Here is a 20,885-nt window from a genome sequence, read left to right on the forward strand (position 1 = left end):
AGTTTCAAAACATGTGGTGTGAACCTACTGTATAGATAGTACCTGATCTCAGCAGTGGAATTACGTATTTCATTAAATATTTCATTAAGTATTTCAACAGCAACCTAAACTGTACAGGGTGTTTCCAAATACCTGCATGTGTATGAGCAGATGAGCCAATAAAAAGCTACAATATAAGCAAAATGCATATAGCGCATTATGATCTTAAACTGACAAGATCCCTTGGCATCAGATCCATTGTCCTGGGTCTTGAGTGTGACTTTTCTTTTTTGCTCTATTGATGTTTTTCTTGCCATTACCAGCACCCCTTGACTTAAACCGTGTGCACAATGGTTTTCCACTTTGTTACATGCATGTTTGTGTTAAAAAAATTGGTCCAATATTAAATTTTTTGTCAGTTATCCATAACAATTTCAGTCCATCTCAGTCCACTCTAATCCCAAGGCGTTTGGATTAGCCAGGTTTCAGTATACAGCCTTAAGCCTACAGTCAATACGACATGATCTGCCCTGCAGTCGACATACTGCATTCGGTTGCCTGGTCTGTATTGCCTATAGCGTATACAGGCCGCCGGGCTCCCTGAGCAGCCAGGCGAGTGCTAATGAGCCCATCTCCCATTAATTTAATTTGGAGCGTGGGCTCATCCATGGAGCTGCGGCTCCGTCTGCCTGACTCCGCCGCTGCTCCCGGCTCCAGGGTGATTAACCTGTGGAGAACTCTACAGCATGGTGAGGGGATGCTGGCACAGGCCGCTGCTGTACAGGTCTCCCGCCATGCACACACACATTTACACACACACACACATACAGTATATGTCTTCTCTAGTTCTCTCGCTCTCACACATACACCCATATCACACACGTATTCCCTCGTAAACATACAGGCACACTCATCTGCAAACATATACACATCTAATCTGCATCTGAATATGAGCAAATATCATCAATGGATCTCACACTTGCAATTCATTAATGAAGTATTTGTATAATCTGGAAATGTTCGGTTATCTCAGCAGAGATACAGGGAGGGAAAGGTGTTGAGAAAGGTGTTTTACTTTTGTTAGGACTGCCTTTCCTATTCAGGGTCTTCAAAAGTAATGGTCCTTATCTGCTGATAATTTTTCCTTATCGCTTTCACTGTGCCTTCAGCTGGCAAAGTGTCTGTGGATTGATGAATCATTGCCGAATCAGCAGAGGAGAATTCATTATGGGTCACCTTGAGAAATGACAATTGAGCTGAATGACAAAGCAAAGGTCAACTGTGAAAATGTGCAATATCCATATTGTCAGCATTACTTAAACCAATTTAGAGTAAAGGACAAACTTGTGAGGTTCAATTAATATTTTCGATCATGAACTAGAAACCACACCACCAAGATTTTTATTTGTGATGTCAATGAGATGAAGCTGCCTCATCAACAATGAAGAGGAGAATGAACCACAAAATGTAACTGTATTCCTCTAAAACCCCACTGGGCGCTCTCATATTCAGTGTTTCCATCTTTTCTGAGTCATTCTCAGTGGAACAGTAGCACAGATCACAGATATGGAGATGGGACAAACTTTTCTCTCTCATTTCGGGCTGCAGGAGACAGTAGTGACTGTTAACTCATACAAATGGAACAGTTTTAGGGAATAGGAATGAGAAAACCTAAATGTGTCAGTATTTCCCTTCACGATTAACAATTGAATAATGGAATAAGGCTCCACCTGTGGAAGTGCAATGTGTCACTACTGAAAAATCGATGTGATATTCTTTCTGAGGTAGCGGAACATGTCGTGCTGCATCATCGTACATTGATCTCATAACTTAAGTCAAGCTGCATGCCTTACTTTGGGTTTGCAGCCCCCTGAATAACAAAGTTCATCTGCCACAACAGAGGCAAGATCCATCGATTTAGCCGAACAGTAGGGAGAAAATGTGCTTTGTCCTCTGCAATGCAACACTACAAGCCCAACAGGTATGTGGTAATTCTTTCTTACAAGACTCAGTGGAGACTTGGGAATTTATTGATATACTTTTGCAATGAATTTACCCCCAAGAAAAGTGTTGTTGTTGTTGTTTTTTCCTGAGTTGCTAGATCTAAACCTCATGAATGGAAGATATACGTTAAAAATATAATATACTACTATTGAAACTCTAAAGGGATTTATCAATTTGCCCATTTTCAGACAACATTTATCTATCTAAACCTCATGAATGGAAGATATACTGTAAAAATAGGATATTCTAGTATTGTAACTCTAAAAGGATTTATCAATTTGCCCCTTTTCAGACAATCCACTTTTATTTGAATATATGCAAAGAGAAGAGGGACTTATGGAAATTGTCCATGCCAATCTGTCCTCAAGTCCTTCTTCCCTGATCTCCCCTTGGTGGATGAACTGTTAACAAAGGCAGAGAGAATGGTGCTGAAGTGCACAGAAAATGTTTATGCACCAAATCCCGTTCGTCCTCCCTCTCCGTCTCTGACGCCGCTCGCTTTGCCTAAACTTTCTCGGAGAAATTGGATGATTTCCATTTGCACTCGAGTGAGGCGCTTTGGGAGCGGGCCTGCGCTAATCTGCTCAGGATTCCCTCTGTTTAACTCAGCGCTGTGACATATTGACGAGGGGATTTCTCCTTTCTCTGTCGTGTTGGAATAAATCATCTCACCTGACATGAACGGAATACGTTCAAGCTATAGAAAATCATTATTTATCCTTGTACTCATTTATTACCATTACAGCCAATCGCGTTCTTCGGTACAGCCACTGTGGTGCCGCCGTTCAGCCGTCAAATTTATTCAACCCCATCCATGACAGGCAAATAAATTTACGAGGAGAAAAAAATTATTTTATGATGAACTCCCGTAATGTATGATGTGGTAGGGTGGATTAGCGATGACGCGTGGCATCGCTGTAATGTGATAGCGCCTGCAAGAGGAGATGAAAAGCTAATGATGGTGAGAGGTGAGATGTGCGGGTGATTGGCTGCTTTTTGTGATGGGGCTCGACTTTACTCACCGATGACAGGAGCCACAAACCAAGCCGTGTCCCCTAAGGGATCCCGTAGTAGAGGGGGGAGGGAGGAGGGAAGATGGAGGAGGGAGGGCGGGGGCTGATAATGGCTGAGATAGGCTGGAGGCTTTGAATGAAAAGAGATAGATAAAGAGAGAGAGAGTCCCACCCGTGAAGAAACCCACAGCTCGCGGCGCGCATCGCTCACACGTCCAGCGGAGAACAGGGAAGCGGGGGCCCCGCCTGATTTGTACCTAATAAAGTTGTCACATCCCATCAGGCCTCACATCTACAACGGGCGGCACGGGCCCCCAGTCAGGGCCAGTCAGGGGCGATCAGGGGCAGCCGGTAGTGGACAGCACCGCCGGGTGATGGATGGCGGGACGGGAGCGCCGCGTGACGGGAATGATGGAAGGTGATACAGGTGAACGACGGGCGGCCGCGGGGCGTTTCTGCTCGATTTATTAGGGGGGTTGTAAGCATGCGAGAACGACGGTTGACGATCTTCCGGGGCGGTCCAGTAACCTCACACCTCATGAGAACACAAGTGAATTTACAGGGATGCAGTCCACTCCCCCGGAGCGGCAGAGGAGCGGCAGAGGAGCTGTCTCGGACCGCGGCGCCTTCACACCTCGATGCCTCGAAACCCAACACTTATAATGACTGCTGCGGGGAGGCATGAATGCGGTTCACATCGCCGTGCGCCTCTCTGCTCGGAGACAGGTCCTGTCCAGCACCCCGGCTTATTTCCCCTTGCCCACGCTCCCATTATGGGAGGCAGCAGCCGTGGCCTGACCTCTAGAGGGAGGCAGTGCGTGGAGTCGCGGGAAGCGGCACATGTCCGCCCACAGGAGCCACATATACCGCTTCTCTCGAACGGGGGAGAGTCAGCCGCGGTTCGATCGCACCGCACGCCTCGCAGACGGGATATTTCCAGAATGAGCTGTAGTGGGCTCCATTTGTTTCAAATAAGATCAAAGGGCTTTGGGAGTTTTAGCGGTCGCCATGCCTGTACAGGAAGATCATGCACTCACAACTGTGTTTATTTTCAAAGTGCAGCCTTTTTATCCCTTTATTTATTCCCTAAAATCAATGACAGCAGTATGTGAGAGTGTTGCTTTTCCAGATTGATTTTAACGTGCAGGTGCTGATTCCACAGGTGCTCCGGTGAACAAGGAAATTGCATCCATTGCAAATGTCCTGGACTTTAAATCTAGACCTAGAATAGTTATAATATCCCATATCTTACATGACTATCCATCGCCTCATAAAGTAATGTTCCTTCATCTCTGCACTGTAGGCATCAACAGAGATTTAATTTCTCTGGAGAATACACTCTATAGCTTATGGGTCTATTGAACGGAAAATTATATAGCACCAATGCTTCCTCTACCCTGAAAACACACTCTCCTGCTGTTACCCGTTTTTATTACTTTTCCAATCTGCATTTTTTATTCCTACTCTACTCTACTACTAAATTCATCACATGGAATTGATGCGGTTGCGCTCCCTTATCCAAACTTTTCAAATTGTGAAGTTGAAAAACCAGATGATGCCCGCCCTCTCTATCATAATACATTTCCCCCTCAAGTTTGGAAACCAAATTTGCTTCATGTGTAATATCGGAGTATAACGGGCCAGCTGTGATTGAGGGGTTGGAAGTCTAAATCAATCACAGTTGGCATATTACTCAGACTCATGGAATTGCTTTCATCTGTAACTTGGTGAGGATGTTGCATTAAACATGGGGGCAAACTTAGATCTTAGTTTAGAGTTTACAAAATCAATTAAGCAGACCACTAATGTCCTAAAGTGGGATCAATAGTGTATTTAGACAGCTATGAATAGCCAAACTTAAGTATATTCCAATAGCTAAAGAGTAAAATGGTCATCAAAATAAACTTGTGTTTTGTTTTTTATCCATTTAAAATAATAGATAACAATAAAGCGCTTGCTGAGGATATCACTATACTCACATAGTTTACATACTGCACATGTCTTTTTACATCTAATATCATATCTATCATATCATATCATATCATATCATAGCCATTTTGAGAAGAAGAAACACAATCCATTCATGAGTTTTCTCACACTCTCGGTATCCATGTGTTTCTCTAAAAAAACTAATGTTGGAGAGTTTTTGGACAGTTCCAAAATATGAGAGCGTGATTTGCATGAGTTGTATCCATGTGTTCCCAGGTCATGACAGTCTTGGGGAAGCAGATGGCTTAGTAATTGCTGCCGTAGCAAACAGAGCTGACATTTAGGCAGCTCTCAGGACGTCCCCGGGATTGTGCTGATGCTGTAGAGTCAGGATACCTGCGCCTGCTACAGTCACAGTAGGCCTCGCTAATCACATTCCTGTTAGCCGTGACAAAGACAAGGCCATGTACACCTGAGAGAGATGGATCACTCCAATTTAGTAACTATGGATTACCAATCAGCGCGCTACACACCCTGACAGTGGTTAAAGGTGGTGGGGATGGTCTTGAAAAATACTGTTGAGAGGGAAAAAGTGCAGATTGCAAGAGGGGAAGAAATAAGTGTTCAAAGTTGAGCTGAACATCCACCTTTCCACTTGAGTTTACTATTATATAGCCAGAGAATAACAACTTTTTCTGTAGCCTTGGTCAGTCTCCTGCATCTGCTCCCTCTCTGCTGATTCCAGTGCTCCAATTTGAACATGTCAGGTGCCATTGCAAACTTGAGTCTTTATCTTTTACAGTCCCCTGTTAGTTTACAGTGTATTCGATAGCATCCGAAAGCTTTAGATCTCTGCTTTCATTTCACATTGAGCACTGTGGATATTAGTGCCTATGGGGTTAAAAGGTGAATAAGAGTTTAATATCCCAAGGTAAGCACTCACAGCTCACTGATGAAGAGAAACTGACCCCATTATCGGGCATTAGCATTCCACCCTGGATACCCCTAGATGAAGTATCCTCTTCATCCACACACACACACACATACAGTACACACATTTCAACAAGCCATCTGGCACAGTCTAATATGTACTGTTTCAGCTCTAAAGCCTTAATTATGATCTCTCTGTAAGGAGGGTAGATAGCCTCAGTCCTCATAAAAAAAATGCTTTAATTTGATCTATGCAAAAGATCTGGAACTGACTTACTGCAGAGGTTACGTCTATTAATTATCTATATCGGTTCTTTATCTTCATAAATCACCTGAGAGAGCTGCATGATCTAGCAATTAAGAGTCGGGGAATCTGTGCTGTAAAGTGAGCATTAGCCTCTGCGATATTTTGGATAGTCTAGACCCTTCCGGACTTTTTAATAGAAACAGTTGCATACCAGTTCTGCTGCCTGGGCACTGTTCTAATAGAGTGAAAAATGGAGGTGCCATGCTGTCATGCCTGTGGGTAGAACTACTTTTACATTTTGTGTCAGGGGGAAACTTTTTCTCTGGCATCCATACATATACAATACTGTATAGTGTTTCCCTTACTTCCTGCTCCTATTGTATATAAAGAAATGTAGCTGCATTTATGTCGATCCTTTTCAAAATAATGATGCATTTTCTGAACACTTGAAGGCCATAAGTGTAGGTTGGAGGATATGTGATGAGATACTGGAGCAGTAACACCTAAGATAGCCACAGAATACCAGTATACAGGCATACTGCTAGCACTTATTAGACTGCTGTTCATTTAAGGCACATATGAACTTGTGATTACCCAGTCAGGGACTCATTTCAGTCATGTATGTCACATTAGCATAACAAGCAGGAGAAACGTGGGCAGTAATCAGCCGTGTCCTTATCCCCGTGTGGGGAAAAAAAACACTCCAACCTGCACTCGCGAGACAGTTTATTACAATCACATAAAACAGTTTAATATCAGCCTCCCAGCCTGCAGTGTGTGTGTGTGTGCATGTGTGTGTGTGTGTGTGTGAATGGGAGGTGCTGGGAGGAGGGGTGTTTTAAAGGGGAGCTACGGTGTGGGAGGGAGGAGGATGGGAGAGCAGTAGAATCTCATTAGCGACATTTTTATTCTCGTCATAGAGCCATATTGAATTTTCTCCTTTTATAGTCAACTTCATCCTCTGGCCAGATTGGTTTTTCCTGCTACGAGCTGCTTATTTCATGTAATGATAGTGCTACAACTGCTTTTTTCACCGCCAATATTTCACGAAGAGCGACCGGAGAGAGGATGTATCCAGTCGACTTCGTTGGCAGAATGAGGTGCGAGGGGCAGGAACCGGCGGGAGGGAGGGAGCGGACGTGGGAGGAACTAGTGGCGAAGCGACAGCTAAAAGGCAGTTGCACGGCTTTGAACTTGTTGCCCTGCCCTTGATCCTTCACAGATCAAGGTAAAAGTAATGATTGTTTCTTCCTCCCCCTCTTGCCTTTTTGTGTTTCTGCAGCTGACCCCCTATTCATCAGTGACTGATTGAGTAGTTCTTGAAATGGCAGATGACAATGGCGATGGCCCTGAAAGTGCAGATTGCCTCCAACAGGTGCTGCATTGGATGCTTCTATTCCCCCACTGCCTGGGCTGATAATAACGAAAATAACAGGGTCGATACTGATGGAAACATCAAAGTACAAAAAAACGCTACCAGTGACAATAACCACTGGCTGTGTGGAGTCGCCTCTCTCTCTCAGACACATAAAAATGTGCATACAGGCACTTCATTGATCTCTGCAGGGAGGTCAGAGAAGAGCTTCAACCTCTGGAGCTGTAGGGATTCAATGACTTGCTCAAGGACACTTTAGCAAGGAGGAGGCTTGCTGACACAGGGTTTAAACCTGATGGTCTCCCTGTCCACTAGGCCAACCTGCCACCCCCCAAATGTAAAACTCATCAAAGTGACTGTCAAACAATTCTAATAGCTACCTTGTTGCCCTTTTTACACCTAAACTCAGTGTCAGCTTCACGAGGGGGCACCAGGGGGTAGTGCCCCCCCACTTCATTCACTGTGCCCCCTCACGTGTATAAAAGCATGTCAATGTTTTCTCCCATCAGTGTAAGGCTAGCGATGACTGAAATCCATTGTAAATGACTGAAAAACTGAAATCCATTGTAAAGCTTTAGCTTTTACAACGCTGTGACCTAACGCTTTACGTTTTTACGTTGTCGTTTTACGTTTTAAGTTGTTCAAGTTCAGCACCTCCAGTCGCAGACTATAGCTCTTCTTGGTAATGCATTTTCTACTTAAGTGAACTTTTATGAAAGCCTGTGTAGGCCTAAATAACATTGTTATTGTGTGCATACTGGCCACTGACTGGTGTAATTATTTGGTATATGCAAATCCATGAAAATCCATGCCCCTGGGAGAGTGTTCTTTTTATTTAACATTCAGTCCGCAAATACAAACACAGTGAGATTATTTGGATATTTTGTCTGTGTTGTCAATTTGCTGTGACCTCGTTATGTGTTACCTTATGTGTGTTTTACGTAAAACATTTCGGTCAATGTAAAACATGCGTGTCCTTGCATTTATTTACACCTAAGTGATTTCTCCTTGTGTTTTTAGTCAGATTATTAGGAAAGCGAAGAGAATGCATTATTTTTGTAATTTTTTCTTAAAATTTTCTCCTGGGGAGCATACCACCGAATGGTTTCACTTTCACTATGCACAACTACGTTGCCACTTGCCAGTAATTTGGTGCCCCCCCACTATAAGCCTCTTGCCTCCCCGGATATTTGTTCTAGCGCCGACACTGCCTAAACTGCAAAGTCTTATTTCTGTGATCTACATGGCAGCCACAAAATCTCCAACTAAGAGACTTTCAAGGCATCCACCAAGGTGTTTATTGATTTAAATCTCACTAAGTAGGCCAATGTCACTAAAATAGTAACTAATGGCTAACAAAAGCCAGTCAAATATTATGATGCAAGCATAATATTTCCCACACTGTATTTGGAGAGTTCTGTATTTGTGTATTTTTCATTGCAGCTTCAAAACCCATCAGAATCCACCTCAATGAATAAAGAAAGGCATAACAGAAGAACCCCTGAAAGCAAAAAATAGTCAATATTAGCACTGGACGTAGTTAAAGGCAGTTCTTGCTATTCTAAGGTAGTCTTGCCCTTTACACCTTTGCCTTTCTTTATGTATCTGAATGTATAGGATCTTTGTTAAATTTCTCTCCCCTATTTTCTTTGTTTTGTTTCTCTTTGCTTGTTTCTTGTTGTTAAATGTAAAATTTAAATGTATTGTTGTCCCCTGCTTTGTATTTTATACTGTGGCTCTGCAATAAAGAATGATAAATAAATACAGAAATAAAAACTACACTCCTTCTCTAGCAATAATGCTGCATTCAAGTCGCATGGGAAACGGGAGGTGCAACCTTCCTGCTTGGAAAGACTGCTCACGTCAGCTTTCAGGTGGTAAATAAATACTTGGGAACGTGGGGGTTTGGTGATACATCCTGATCCTGATTTCTCTGACTTCCTGAATTCTGAACCTCACACTTCGATCAAGTGTAGGAAATACTTTTGCCCTTTTTCTAAAAGACTATGGCAAGACATGCAGATTTGAAATTGTTAATATTTATACTGAATTGTGTTAAATACATGCTGTCTGGGTTCTTTGATTGTAACTGACGTGAAGAAAAATATATTTTTTTTAATGACAAATCTTTTTTGTAAGCAAAACTCCATATTCATGAGTGTACGTTTTCTAATAAAAAAAAAAGCTTATTTAAGGTTTTTATTTAAGTCCTCAAGCTATGTTTTTTGTGCAGCACTCTAGCAACATAAAAGCTGTGAGAGCTATGGACGTGTATTTATTTTGAGATTTTTGTATTATCTTTTGAATATTTATATAGCCTATAATTATATTTATTTTATGTTTGGCAGGGATGGAGGGGGGTGGTCACTGTTGTATTGCTATTTTAATTTCATATCAAATAAATTAACACATTCATCACATAAAACTCATAATAAAAACACATAATAAAAAAACTCCACAAACTACCAACCAGCCAACTACTTGCTGAGTTTTTTTTCCGTTTGTGGTTGACATTGCAGTGTTTACTGCAAAACATAAATACATCAATCAGTAATTGCAAATGTAGTAAGTGATGAAAATAATTCTCACCAAGAGCAACCAAAGTCTACAGAAACACTTCGATCATTGAGTTTGGCAGCTTCCAAAAATCATGGGAAATAATGAAAACTCCCAGGCCCTGAAGGCAGCATGAAGCTCTTTCCCCTTTAATGTTAACTTCCGGGTAACGTTAAACGGCATCGGAAACACTTGTCGCTTGCAGAAAGGCGGATCCCTCTCCACTATTTTGCCTTTGGGAACTTCTTTTGAAGCTTTTTTTTGCCCGTCCTCTCCCTGCACTCTGTTAGTCTCAGTTAATAAACCCAACAAAAATTGCTCTTGGAGTTATTAAACCATATTTTATTCAGTCAAGCCCAACGACCGTCCCCGCCGCGACGACAGGAAGAGTTTGTCAAATCCAGCCAGCTAGCTAAGTTATCGCAGTAGCTTTAAGTTGACAGCTACCTGAAACAACAGGAAAGAAGCCACATCGCAGCCTATTGCTTTTTTTAAATAAAGGAAAATGGGAGATAAGGAATTGATGTGGGCATTGAAAATTGGGGACCTGGACGAGGTTAAAGCTCTACTGGTAAAGGTAAGACCCTTCTGATTTGTCTGTTTATCGAGTAATGTGCGACAATTCAAGCACTTAAAATTTCTGATGCTGCTGTGCTAACTAGTTAGCTAACGTTAGCTAGCTGGTGTAATGTTAGGTCATCTAGCTAGTTATCGCGGCTGGTTAAAACACTAAATATAGTTAAGAAAGCTTGAAATTAGTTCGACATCAACAAATCTGTTATAACACCTTCTAGATAGGACTTTGTATACATGTCGGAGTGCTTAGTTAGCATAGTTAGCGACATATTAGCTAACGTTTCGCTAATACCGGTGACAGGCAGGCACTCGGGCAGTGGTTAGCTAGCTAAGTACTAACGTAGCTCCAACCATAGATTAGCGTTAGTTAACATGCACAGCTAGTGTAATGTGGTGTACAGCGTCTGTATGTGCACAACATCATGTTGAGTTTAGCTAGCTAACGATACTACTTTACGCAGAAAGCAACCTGTTGGTAAGCTAACTAGCGAAAGCATCAGCTAGTTCATGTCAGGAACACATTGTGGATAGACAGCTATATCCACTGTAACATAAATGGCAGTCGTTGCCTAGAATGCATAATATATTGTATATTATATTATGTTTATGATTGCTGTTTGTAGGAAGGGTTGTAACGCCCTTCCTGATAAGTTCAGCTAATTGCTAGCTAGCTAATCGACCGCACAGGCCCGGGCTCCCAGACATAGTTAATGTTAGTGGGCGGGGGTCTCAGCTGTAGCCGAGCAAATGAAGGCCTAACCCGGCTATACTGGCCTTGCTAGCCAATATGATATGTTTGGAAGTTGTTGACGGAAAATACATTGTCGAAAGTTACAACTATATTCTAGGCCACACCGATTTCACTAGAAAGCTGTAAAAGCCTGATTTGGTTCTGTGTCGCTAGAAAAGCAAGTGATCTTGCCTCTGCTGCAAGAGGCCATATTTGCTTTTACAAAAAGGCCTTACAGTAAGAAAGGTAACGTTAATGCTGAAACAGCATTCTCTGAGTCATTTTTATACACAACAGCCATTTAGTTTAGCTTGAGAGTAGCATTCGAGTTATATTCCAAAACATGCCTATTTTTGGTAAAAGAAAAAAAATATCTCAATGTCTCTGATAGGCATATAAAGAATATCTAGTCTGTTATCTAGTCTCTCCTCAACCAAAGACTTAAGCAACCTACTCTCCTTGTAATTCTCCCATCAGCCATTTAAGAGTTTAATTTCCAAATGTTTAATATCTCAGTTTGGAATAAAACTACCCTATTTAAATTCAAATGTAGGCTTCGTCTGGTACGCTGTTTGCCCTGTTCTCTATTTTAATTTTTTCACATCACATTGCACTGATACTGAAAACCCTGCTTGTGGTTTTGAACCTGCACCAGCCTGGACAAGTTGTTAATCTTAAAATAGCCATGTGGTTTCAAACTCTGAGTGACAGAATGTTTCAAAGCAACATGAAAGCTACATATTGGTGAGAGAGGAAGTTGTTTTAACAAAGTCCAGTTATACTCCAGTATATATTAGACTCACATTTGAGGGAGAGCCTGATGCACAGTACAGATTAATGGAAAGTCAGAGCCATATGTGTCTTATTTACCAAGAGCCATGACTATTTATTTATACCAACATCCATGACTATTTTATGATTGTTACAATTTGCTTGAGTGAAATTATGTGGTCTAGCACTTTACCCATTAGCTGTACTTTTATTGTGTGTGTGGGCCCATGAGATACTCTGATAATTGCTGACATGCAAGAGAAATATCAAGTGTTAACCAGTGTGTTAACCTAGCCACCTCGGTCAATCATTCTTGTTAATCTAAGGTCATGATTACAATTGCAGCATTTTGAGGAGAAATAGGCTATTTCAGTTGAGGCCATTCCATTAGCAGAGATGGATTTTCCATCACCAAAAAGTGTTTTCTCATTTCTGATGGCTCTATTGCAACTTGTAGGCATTTCATTATCTACAGAAGTCTGGATATAAACAACTGCAATGAGAGTATTTCAATTTTATCAGCCAGTGGAGGTGCCATTGAAGGTAACATTTAAAAACTATTAAAAGAGGTTGAGGCTCGATATCCATAATTGCTAATGGATTCAGTGGGATTGGGTGTAAAATGAAGAAGTGGAATCACATTTTCACTGTGTGTTGTACTTGACCTTCAGGGGAGTTAGTGATAAAGGTGAGTGAGTGGCAGTCAGTGGTGCAATGTGGATTAGGATGTTGCTGAATTAGTCAATGGTCACAATTCAGAGCCGAGCAGGTTTCAGCTCATGCTCGGTGTGCAGCTGGTCATCTAAAATTCATTTGGCCTACTATAAGGCAGAGGGGTGGAGAGAGAGGTTGATCGGGTACTTGACACAGCAGAGTTTGGTGGCCTGGCTTAGAGCCTCATAAGCACACTGGCCAGCAGGTCTGTATAACCAAGCTTCAGAAATAAACTGGATTCCATGTTAAAGGAGTCTATTGCATCTGTCTGTCTGTGGGGATGGAGCTCTCCATAAGCCTATCAGAGCAGCTCGCATAGTGGCACCAGCCGTAGCTAACCCCGTCTGTAACCCTTCCTAAGCCAGACTGATAATCAGGCCACCACAGCTCTGAACCAGGGTCTGTGCTCATTCCCTCACTTGATTGGCTTGTTGGCTTTATTAGATTTGCTGTTGGTGGCCACAGAGGAACCGGATAGCCAAGCTAGCTCTGTCAACCCCAGATCAGGTGTTTCATAGAAGGGTCTTGTGTAACAAGATATACCTCTGTCTTCTAGGAACTTGGAGCACATTGTACTGCTGTGTTCTCATATGGAGGCCTAAGTCTGAGCTAGTGAATGCTTTTTGCCTCACCTACCTCCATCCTTCCGCTGTTAGTAAATGGTAGCCTATACAGTTCTGAGAAAAGTGGGCACTGACAGCCGAGGCTGTGATTGACATATCTTTCTATTAGGTATTGTCACTAGAGGGCTACCTGGCTGGTCCACACAATAGGCTGTGTGTGTGGGTAGTGTGGAAAGGGACTGAGGTGGGGGTGGTGAGTGTGTCTGTCTTTTCTCGTAGCTGCAGGGTTGACAGTTTGAGGTCTAACAACACCTCAGCAGGGAAGTGAAGGGAAGAGGATTGTGTGTGCATAATTGTGTTTGTTGCTGTCACAAAATTTCAGTGAGAGCTTGTAACAGCGACTGTTACTGTTTCAAGTAAATGAGGGTCCACAGATCTCCCTTTAATGCAAAATCTTGGCTTGTGAATGCATCTTTTTATTTATTTCAACTCTTTTGTGTGTGTGTTTCTCATTTCTAGACAGAGGATGTGAACAGGACCCTGGAGGGTGGGAGGAAGCCTCTGCACTATGCTGCAGACTGTGGCCAGGCAGAGATGCTGGAGTTCCTCCTTTCTAAGGGAGCAGATGTCAATGTAAGAGCCACAGCAACCAGCTTGCTAGTGGAGTGGGGGATTTGTCAGCTCACCTCGCACACTGTGTTTTGCGTTCATTTGCCTACTGACCAGGGCTGCAGTGATACAAAAAACAACAGTGCCTATGTCTGCCTCCCCTCGTAATCAAAGCCTATGGCAAAACAGATTGATTTTACTGGAGCCTTATAGGCTTGTTTGAATAAAAGCAGTTGGACACAGATTCCTGTTTAGCCCAGCTTATCATATTCTATCACAGCCATAGTCGGCCCTCACACTCAACAATTGTCTAAACTGGCCAGATCTCACATTCAGCCTGATTGGCCCCCTGAGTCTCAATAGTCTCTCCTGCTGTTGTGGTGGGGGATTGATCCGCATCCACTAAAGCGCACTTATCCCTTCAACAGTATTGACATCCACAATTCTGGATGGGGCTCTTTTGTAATTTGTAGCTTTTTCTAACGGTCTCCTAGACCTCTTCAGTAACGCATGGAATTGCTTTTTCAAATGTGCAAAAAGAAGCAGGAATCTTTGACCTCACTTACACTACTGGCCGTGGCCAATAAACAGAGCATGTTGATGAGTGTGAAACCAACTATTGACAGCCAAAAAACAGAACCATTTTCAGACTTGGTTATTGTTTGTTATTCATAGACCAAAGGGGACTGTAACAAGTTTTTTCTCGAGGCACCTACTTCAGCAATGCACACCCCTCCCATTATCTGACTGATCACAGCGCCTTTACAGACAAAAGGAGCAAAAGGTGCACCAACAAAAAGTCTCCCCCTTCCTCCCTGAGCCCTAAAATGTTGTAGAGAATGCAGAACTCTCTATTCCTGTTGATAAGAGTCCAAACGTGTGAAACGTGTAAGATAAAGTTACAGTGTCAAAGTGGAGTGTGATTTCTGCCCATAATTCATGGACATAAGGGAGAGGGAGAAGTAAAAACCCCTCTCTCCCAGGAGTTATTTCTTTTGATAATGAGAGTGATGTTCCCTTGCGTAGGATGCAGGCTGTGCCAATGATCTGTTGATATATGAAGCCTGTCTGTGCAAACCTGTTATCTTTCTTCTCCTTTTCTCTCTCTCCCCCTTTCACCATCTTTCTCCCCCTCCCAGGCCCCAGACAAACATGGGATCACTCCACTGCTCTCTGCCATTTACGAGGGTCACCTGCCCTGCGTCAAGATCCTGCTAGAAAAGGTTGGTACTCTCTTTTGAGCATGCAGTCGTGCATGCATATGCACACATATGCACACACAGAAGTGTCCTGGCGTCCTTCACACATCAGTGCCTATTGATGTGTCAGAGGCTCCATGTGAGCCATGACTGCTGATGAGGTAACTCATCTGACAAAAGGCCCTTTACCAGAGTCCTGTGGAGGCTGCACTGGAATGTTCCTAGAGCATCACACAGTACTGCTGCTGTTCACTTGTTTTGTGTGTGTGTGTGTGTGTGTGTGTGTGTGTGTGTGTGTGTGTGTGTGTGCGTGTGTGTGTGTGTGTTTTTAAGCTGTTTCATTCATGGGCTCACAACCCCTAGATCCATCTATATCTCTGTCCCTTCTTTCCACCCCAACCTCCCTCACCCCCCATTGCTTGAGCTCTGGAAGCCTCTAAAGTGGTGCTACCTCAGTCAGATACACACACACACACACACACACACACAGACAGTCACAGCTGTGAGGAGAGAGACAATACTGGGTCAGGCGCAGGCACAGCTGGCATAAGCTGTAGCAAAGCAACAGAATAACAAGCACACAACAATAAATGTCCAACCCAACCATCATCATCCAACAGTGGAAAGCAGATTTGTGCAGTTATATTACAGTCAAATGGAGAGCCTCGTTTGCACATGCAGAAGCTTTCTTTTGAAAAGTCAGCGCTTCTTGCAGATGTCTTGCCTGAGTATTTTGGCTCAGAAGTGCATGCACGCCAGATCGCGTACATATAAATGACAGATTTTCTACTCGTCTAGGCCTGTGGAGTTCTGTCTCACCACTGCCTTTGCCAGTAAACGAGCCAAACTGCAGTGAAATGGATGCCCCCTTGGGCGATGACTGTCAAACCAAGCGCAGCCACAATAGGGACTCGTCTTTCAATTCCTCCTTCAATTGTGTCTTTTGTCTGGTGCTCATCTGTCAGTCAAGACTCAGACGTGTCATTGGAATAAACCAGGTGTGTATCGTTGACACAGTCCTGATTTGATATTATCCTTTTCGTACCTGTACCTTGGCTGAAATCGTCCGATACAAAGTTTTAAGTGGAAGGCTAGCTTTTCAGTCACATCTGGTAGCTGTGAGCCGTTCCAGTGCAACACTACATAGATGCCAACAACATGAGCTTAATTTAAGCAATGGGCACTGCATAGGTTTCTAACTGCTTAACATTACTTGAAACAACAAAACTTAACTGGACATAGTGAGTGTTGCTTTGTGGGAGAGGCCTAGAATGGAGAGGACTGTATGATGTCATTCAGATGGCTTGCATGCTTTATGAGCAAAGTCTTTTGCAGACTGGTGTGTGTGTGTGTGTGTGTGTGTGTGTGTGTGTGTGTGTGTGTGTGTGTGTGTGTGTGTGTGTGTGTGTGTGTGTGTGTGTGTGTGTGTGTGTGTGTGTGTGTGTGTGTATGTTTATACATGCATGTGTGAGTGTGTGTGTGTGAGAGAGAGAGATGAGGTTCAGGGGCTCAGGGTGGTGATATTCCCAGTGAGTGAGCAGCTGTCTCTTCCCAGCCCTGCTAAATGAGGCAGGGTAAATGAAAGCTCCTCCATAGAGTAGTTTCACGGAGGCATCATCTTGGCTCAACGAAAATAATAAAATAAGTAAAAAAAAAAGACTTCACTCTGTCTTGACTGCTTTTTTTCTTTATATCCACCTGCTACCAGTCACACATGTCCACCAGCCGCACTACGTCCTTCCTCTAATCTACATCTAGCCGAAATAGGCTGCCATGCAGACTACACCCCTGCCTCAGAAATGGAAAGCCCCTTGGGTGGACATTAAAAGCCTTTGTCCGTGGTATCATACGAGAGAAGACAGGCAGGCCTGCGTGCCGGCCATGGCTCATCTGAACAGGGATTACAGTGTAGGGCAGAGATATGAGCGGACCCACATTGCTGCCCCCCTTGTGGCTCAGCATTCATCTACACTGAGCAGCGGCGGGGATTAACACCCCAACGCAGCCAAAAGGTCACCAGTCACCACTGGGACCCGATCTCAATACCTCTCCCCCTGGAAGCTCTGAAAACTCGCCATGTGTCTTAACATGAGATGAATAGGTTGTCCCAGAGCCACACCATTGATTGCTGGTGCACATCCACTCTGCCTGGCAGCACCCGCAGTGCTGCTGCCACCATATTGTGGATGGATAAAGGGAGCCCACTGAGAATACTGAATTGCAACTATGGGCTATTGTGATAAAGATAAATTAATTTTGTTTAATCTCAGACATTTTTGTGTTGGCATAGAAAATGGCTCGGTTCCCCGGAGCATCATGGGAGCTGACCCCTGCCCCCTGGCTGCAAACTGCGCTGTTGTTGGCTCTGAATTATGAAAGGCCTTTTTAACCCTGTGGGTGACCGAGCCGTCAGGTCTGGGCCGAAAGTGCTGACTACAGCCCAGAGAGGCAGTTGCCGGAGACGAAGGCCAGTTAATTATGAATCAACAATGAAAGGGCCCTCCGTAACCTCAGAGGGCGCGCGCACACACACACACATATAAATACACACATGTCCCTTCGGCTTTGACTAACTGCGGACCTGGCAATTGAATAAGAATAAGAACTACAGTATTATTTAGTCAAGGTTATTGCTAACCTCGTCTTCTTTTAAACTCTGCCAGCATAAGTTTGCCTACTTGTGTGCGTTTGATATGGAAAAATGGCAGGCGACGATTTATCATGTAGATAACGGGTGGGCAAGGCTACAGGAAATGAGTTGTAGGATTGCACAGATGACCATTTCCTGCCCTCTAAATTTAGCTTAGAATGAGCTCTGCTGTCGCTATATGGTGTTTGAAGGTGTTAATAACTGAAAGAGATGCGTTTGGACTAGACCTGACCCATACTTCCCTCTGTGCAGAAGCCCTGGTTATTGTCAGGCTATTCCTCTGGCCTCCATTGCACTAATTTGCACCATCCCATCAATTCCAACCAGCCTAAAATGACTCTCCTCTCACTGTTCCAGCACCTTGTTTGTTTGTTTGTTTTATTTTTTCTATCTTGGCCGAGGTTTGGCCCAGCCTCCTAACCCCTGCCTGATTTCCTTTTTCAAGCGTAGCTGACACAAGCTGCTTCAATGCAGATATCGATCCCTCCCTCATTCACTGTGATGTAAAATATGCCCTCTTACAGGCCGGCAGTGTTTGACTGGTGCCGGTAGGTCAATAGACTGCTAAGCATTGCATTTATAATATCCTGAGCGGCATCCTGGCCCAATATATTAGGACTTATGCATGGGAGACCTTTCCATTCCACTCAATAGTGGCATAATGAAGACTTAATGGACACTTTGGCAAGCCAGTGGCATTACGTTACTCTGACCCAGCACTGCTTTGTATGGCTCCATAGTCCAGGATGATGATGCATCTCAGTTTGACTGGGGTCGCCCTGGGAGTCCATTCCTATTCATTAGGCTCGGTCTCACTTGGCCACTAGCTTCTCTTTAACTGGATAATGTTTGGACAGTGAGGTGTTCATGAGGGATCATTATTCAAGTTGGGCGAGCTCATTACTGTAAGTGGTGTCAGGAGTATGCCACAGTGCTGGATGGCCATTGGAGATAGTGCGGTGTATCCTGAGAGGCAGGAAAAGGGAGAGGCATGGGCCAGACCTATTATGGTAACCCTACAGTAAACACCCCTAGGGAGTGTGAATCCATGACAGACCTTCTGGAGTGCTGTTTGGGGCGATTTAGGTGTGTGGTGAGAGGTAGAGAAGGCTCATTATAAGGCTTTTGCCTCAAATATAGTATACTCTAGGCATGTAATTGTGTTTGTCAGGTAGATGCCTCGTTTGTTTCCAGGCGAGGGTAGTGCTGATGGCGCAAGGGTTAGGGTCAAGGTGTGATGCTGTTTCCTACAGTCTAAATGAGGCCTGTAGAGTCAGTTACTAGGTATGGTCTGGAACAAGCTACTAATGACTTCCCCAGAGCTGGAGAAAGAGGGGGAAAGGGAGCCGCCTCCTATCTTCCCATCCTCCTCTTCACCTTCTCAACTCACTAGAGTGGAGAGCACAAAGATTGGTTGCCAGATTCCTGAATGAGTCACTAGCTGATTGTTTTTTTCTTTTTGCTTTTTGCTTTACAGATTGAACCAAAACCAGTTTAATGGACTTTCATTCTGCTATTCATGTCATGTTGAAATTTGTGACCCAACCCAGGCAGCACGTTGCAGCGAGAGGAAGTTTTTGTACTTCACCAAACAGTGTTAAGAGATAACTGTGGAGTGTTGACAGATGCAGACTCCCTAGAAAAGTGAAGCATGGTATGAATAGACAAAACCCTCTCCCACTTCCCCTTTCTTCCCCCTACCAATTAGAGATGTAGATCTGACAGGTTACCCACTCAGCCCTGTTAAATCTCTCCAGCTCGGGATGCGCTCTGTTGCTCCTGTGGCATGGTATTTGCACACAAACACCCATCCTCTCACTCCCTGGCACTCGAACTGGGTCACACCGCTCCTCTGATGGCCTGCTTCTCCACGCAACAATGGAGTCTCTCTGCCTTGGCTCTGTAAACCCTTTGCTAAGAGGCTAAAGTTGGCAGGCCAAACAAAGGGACGTCTCTCCACTGCATGCCCCTCTACTCCTCCGCTGCCCATTAAATCTGTTGTCGCTACACATGTATGCAACACGTTGCCCGTCTCATTCCCTGCCTCCTTTTTAATCTGTTGTTTTCTCATTAGTAATCCGAAAGATTCCCTTCATTCTCATTCACATTCACTCCCGGTTATCCTTCAGAGCTCGAGTGGAGCTGCCTTTAACTCTTTTGCTCTCTCCGTCTGTGACTGTGATTTGCCAATGCTGTCTGAGTCGAGGTAATCTGACAGGCTGCTTTGTGATTGAGTGTTGAGTAAGAAGGAAACTGAAGTGATAAGAGAGAAATTACATCGTTATTGTTTCAGGGCTCTGTTCCTTACCTTGACCCCTGACCTCTGCGGAGGTGGCATCATACTGCGAGCAAGACGTGGGCCCCTCTTCAGCATATTTAATCGCCATGTTCCCTCTCCTCCACAGGGAGCTGACAAAGAGCGAAAAGGACCGGACGGCCTCAATGCCTTTGATGCTGCCGAGAGCGATGCCATAAAGGCTCTCCTGAAGTGAGACACAGCAGCGGAGGGGTGGCTGGACAGGCGGATGAACGGACAGACAGATGGACGCAGTGGTCCCCGGACAGAAGACGGACTCGCCCCTTTACCCTGATCAACCTCTGTCTTAGCACTGCTTTTGTCTGTTTGTTGGGGAGGGTCATTTTGTCTGGTTTTTGATTTTCCTTTACCTTTTTTTTTTTTTTAATTTTGGGGGCGGGATTTTCTCTTCCTTTTTGCCTCTATCGGTAGCCATTTAACAAATGGACTTGTCGATCATGTCTCCCTTAGGGACCAAATACTGAGGGAACGCGCTCACACACCTGGACCCTGAAACTCGGCGCAGATAAAAAGCAAGATTCCATACTGAAATACAAAAGCAAAGCTTAGCACTTAAGTACACAGCTCTCATTTGCAGTCCGCTCTTAAAACTGTGTAAAGAAATCAAACAGTAATAGTTAAATAGCGTGTTAATATTTTTTACAACTTCAATATTGAAAGTATTGTATGGCCACTTCTTAATCTCATGAACAGCAATTGCACTGTACTGTATTAGATAGATTG

The 20,885-nt window shown here is 43.8% G+C and overlaps 1 protein-coding gene across 1 annotated transcript; it reads left to right on the forward strand.

Annotated features, from left to right (window-relative positions):
* Window positions 1-10,270: 10,270 nt before the first annotated feature.
* mtpn (myotrophin) lies at window positions 10,271-20,681 on the forward strand. Its single transcript, XM_071905666.2, has 4 exons — window positions 10,271-10,610; window positions 13,907-14,020; window positions 15,136-15,219; window positions 20,251-20,681. Exons 1-4 carry the CDS (start codon window positions 10,539-10,541, stop codon window positions 20,335-20,337), a joined length of 357 nt encoding a protein of 118 aa, XP_071761767.1. The 5' UTR covers window positions 10,271-10,538; the 3' UTR covers window positions 20,338-20,681.
* The last annotated feature ends 204 nt before the right edge of the window (window positions 20,682-20,885 follow it).

The sequence above is a fragment of the Centroberyx gerrardi genome, chromosome 24 (genome assembly GCF_048128805.1).
Source record: "Centroberyx gerrardi isolate f3 chromosome 24, fCenGer3.hap1.cur.20231027, whole genome shotgun sequence".
Classification (NCBI taxonomy): Eukaryota; Metazoa; Chordata; class Actinopteri; order Beryciformes; family Berycidae; genus Centroberyx; species Centroberyx gerrardi.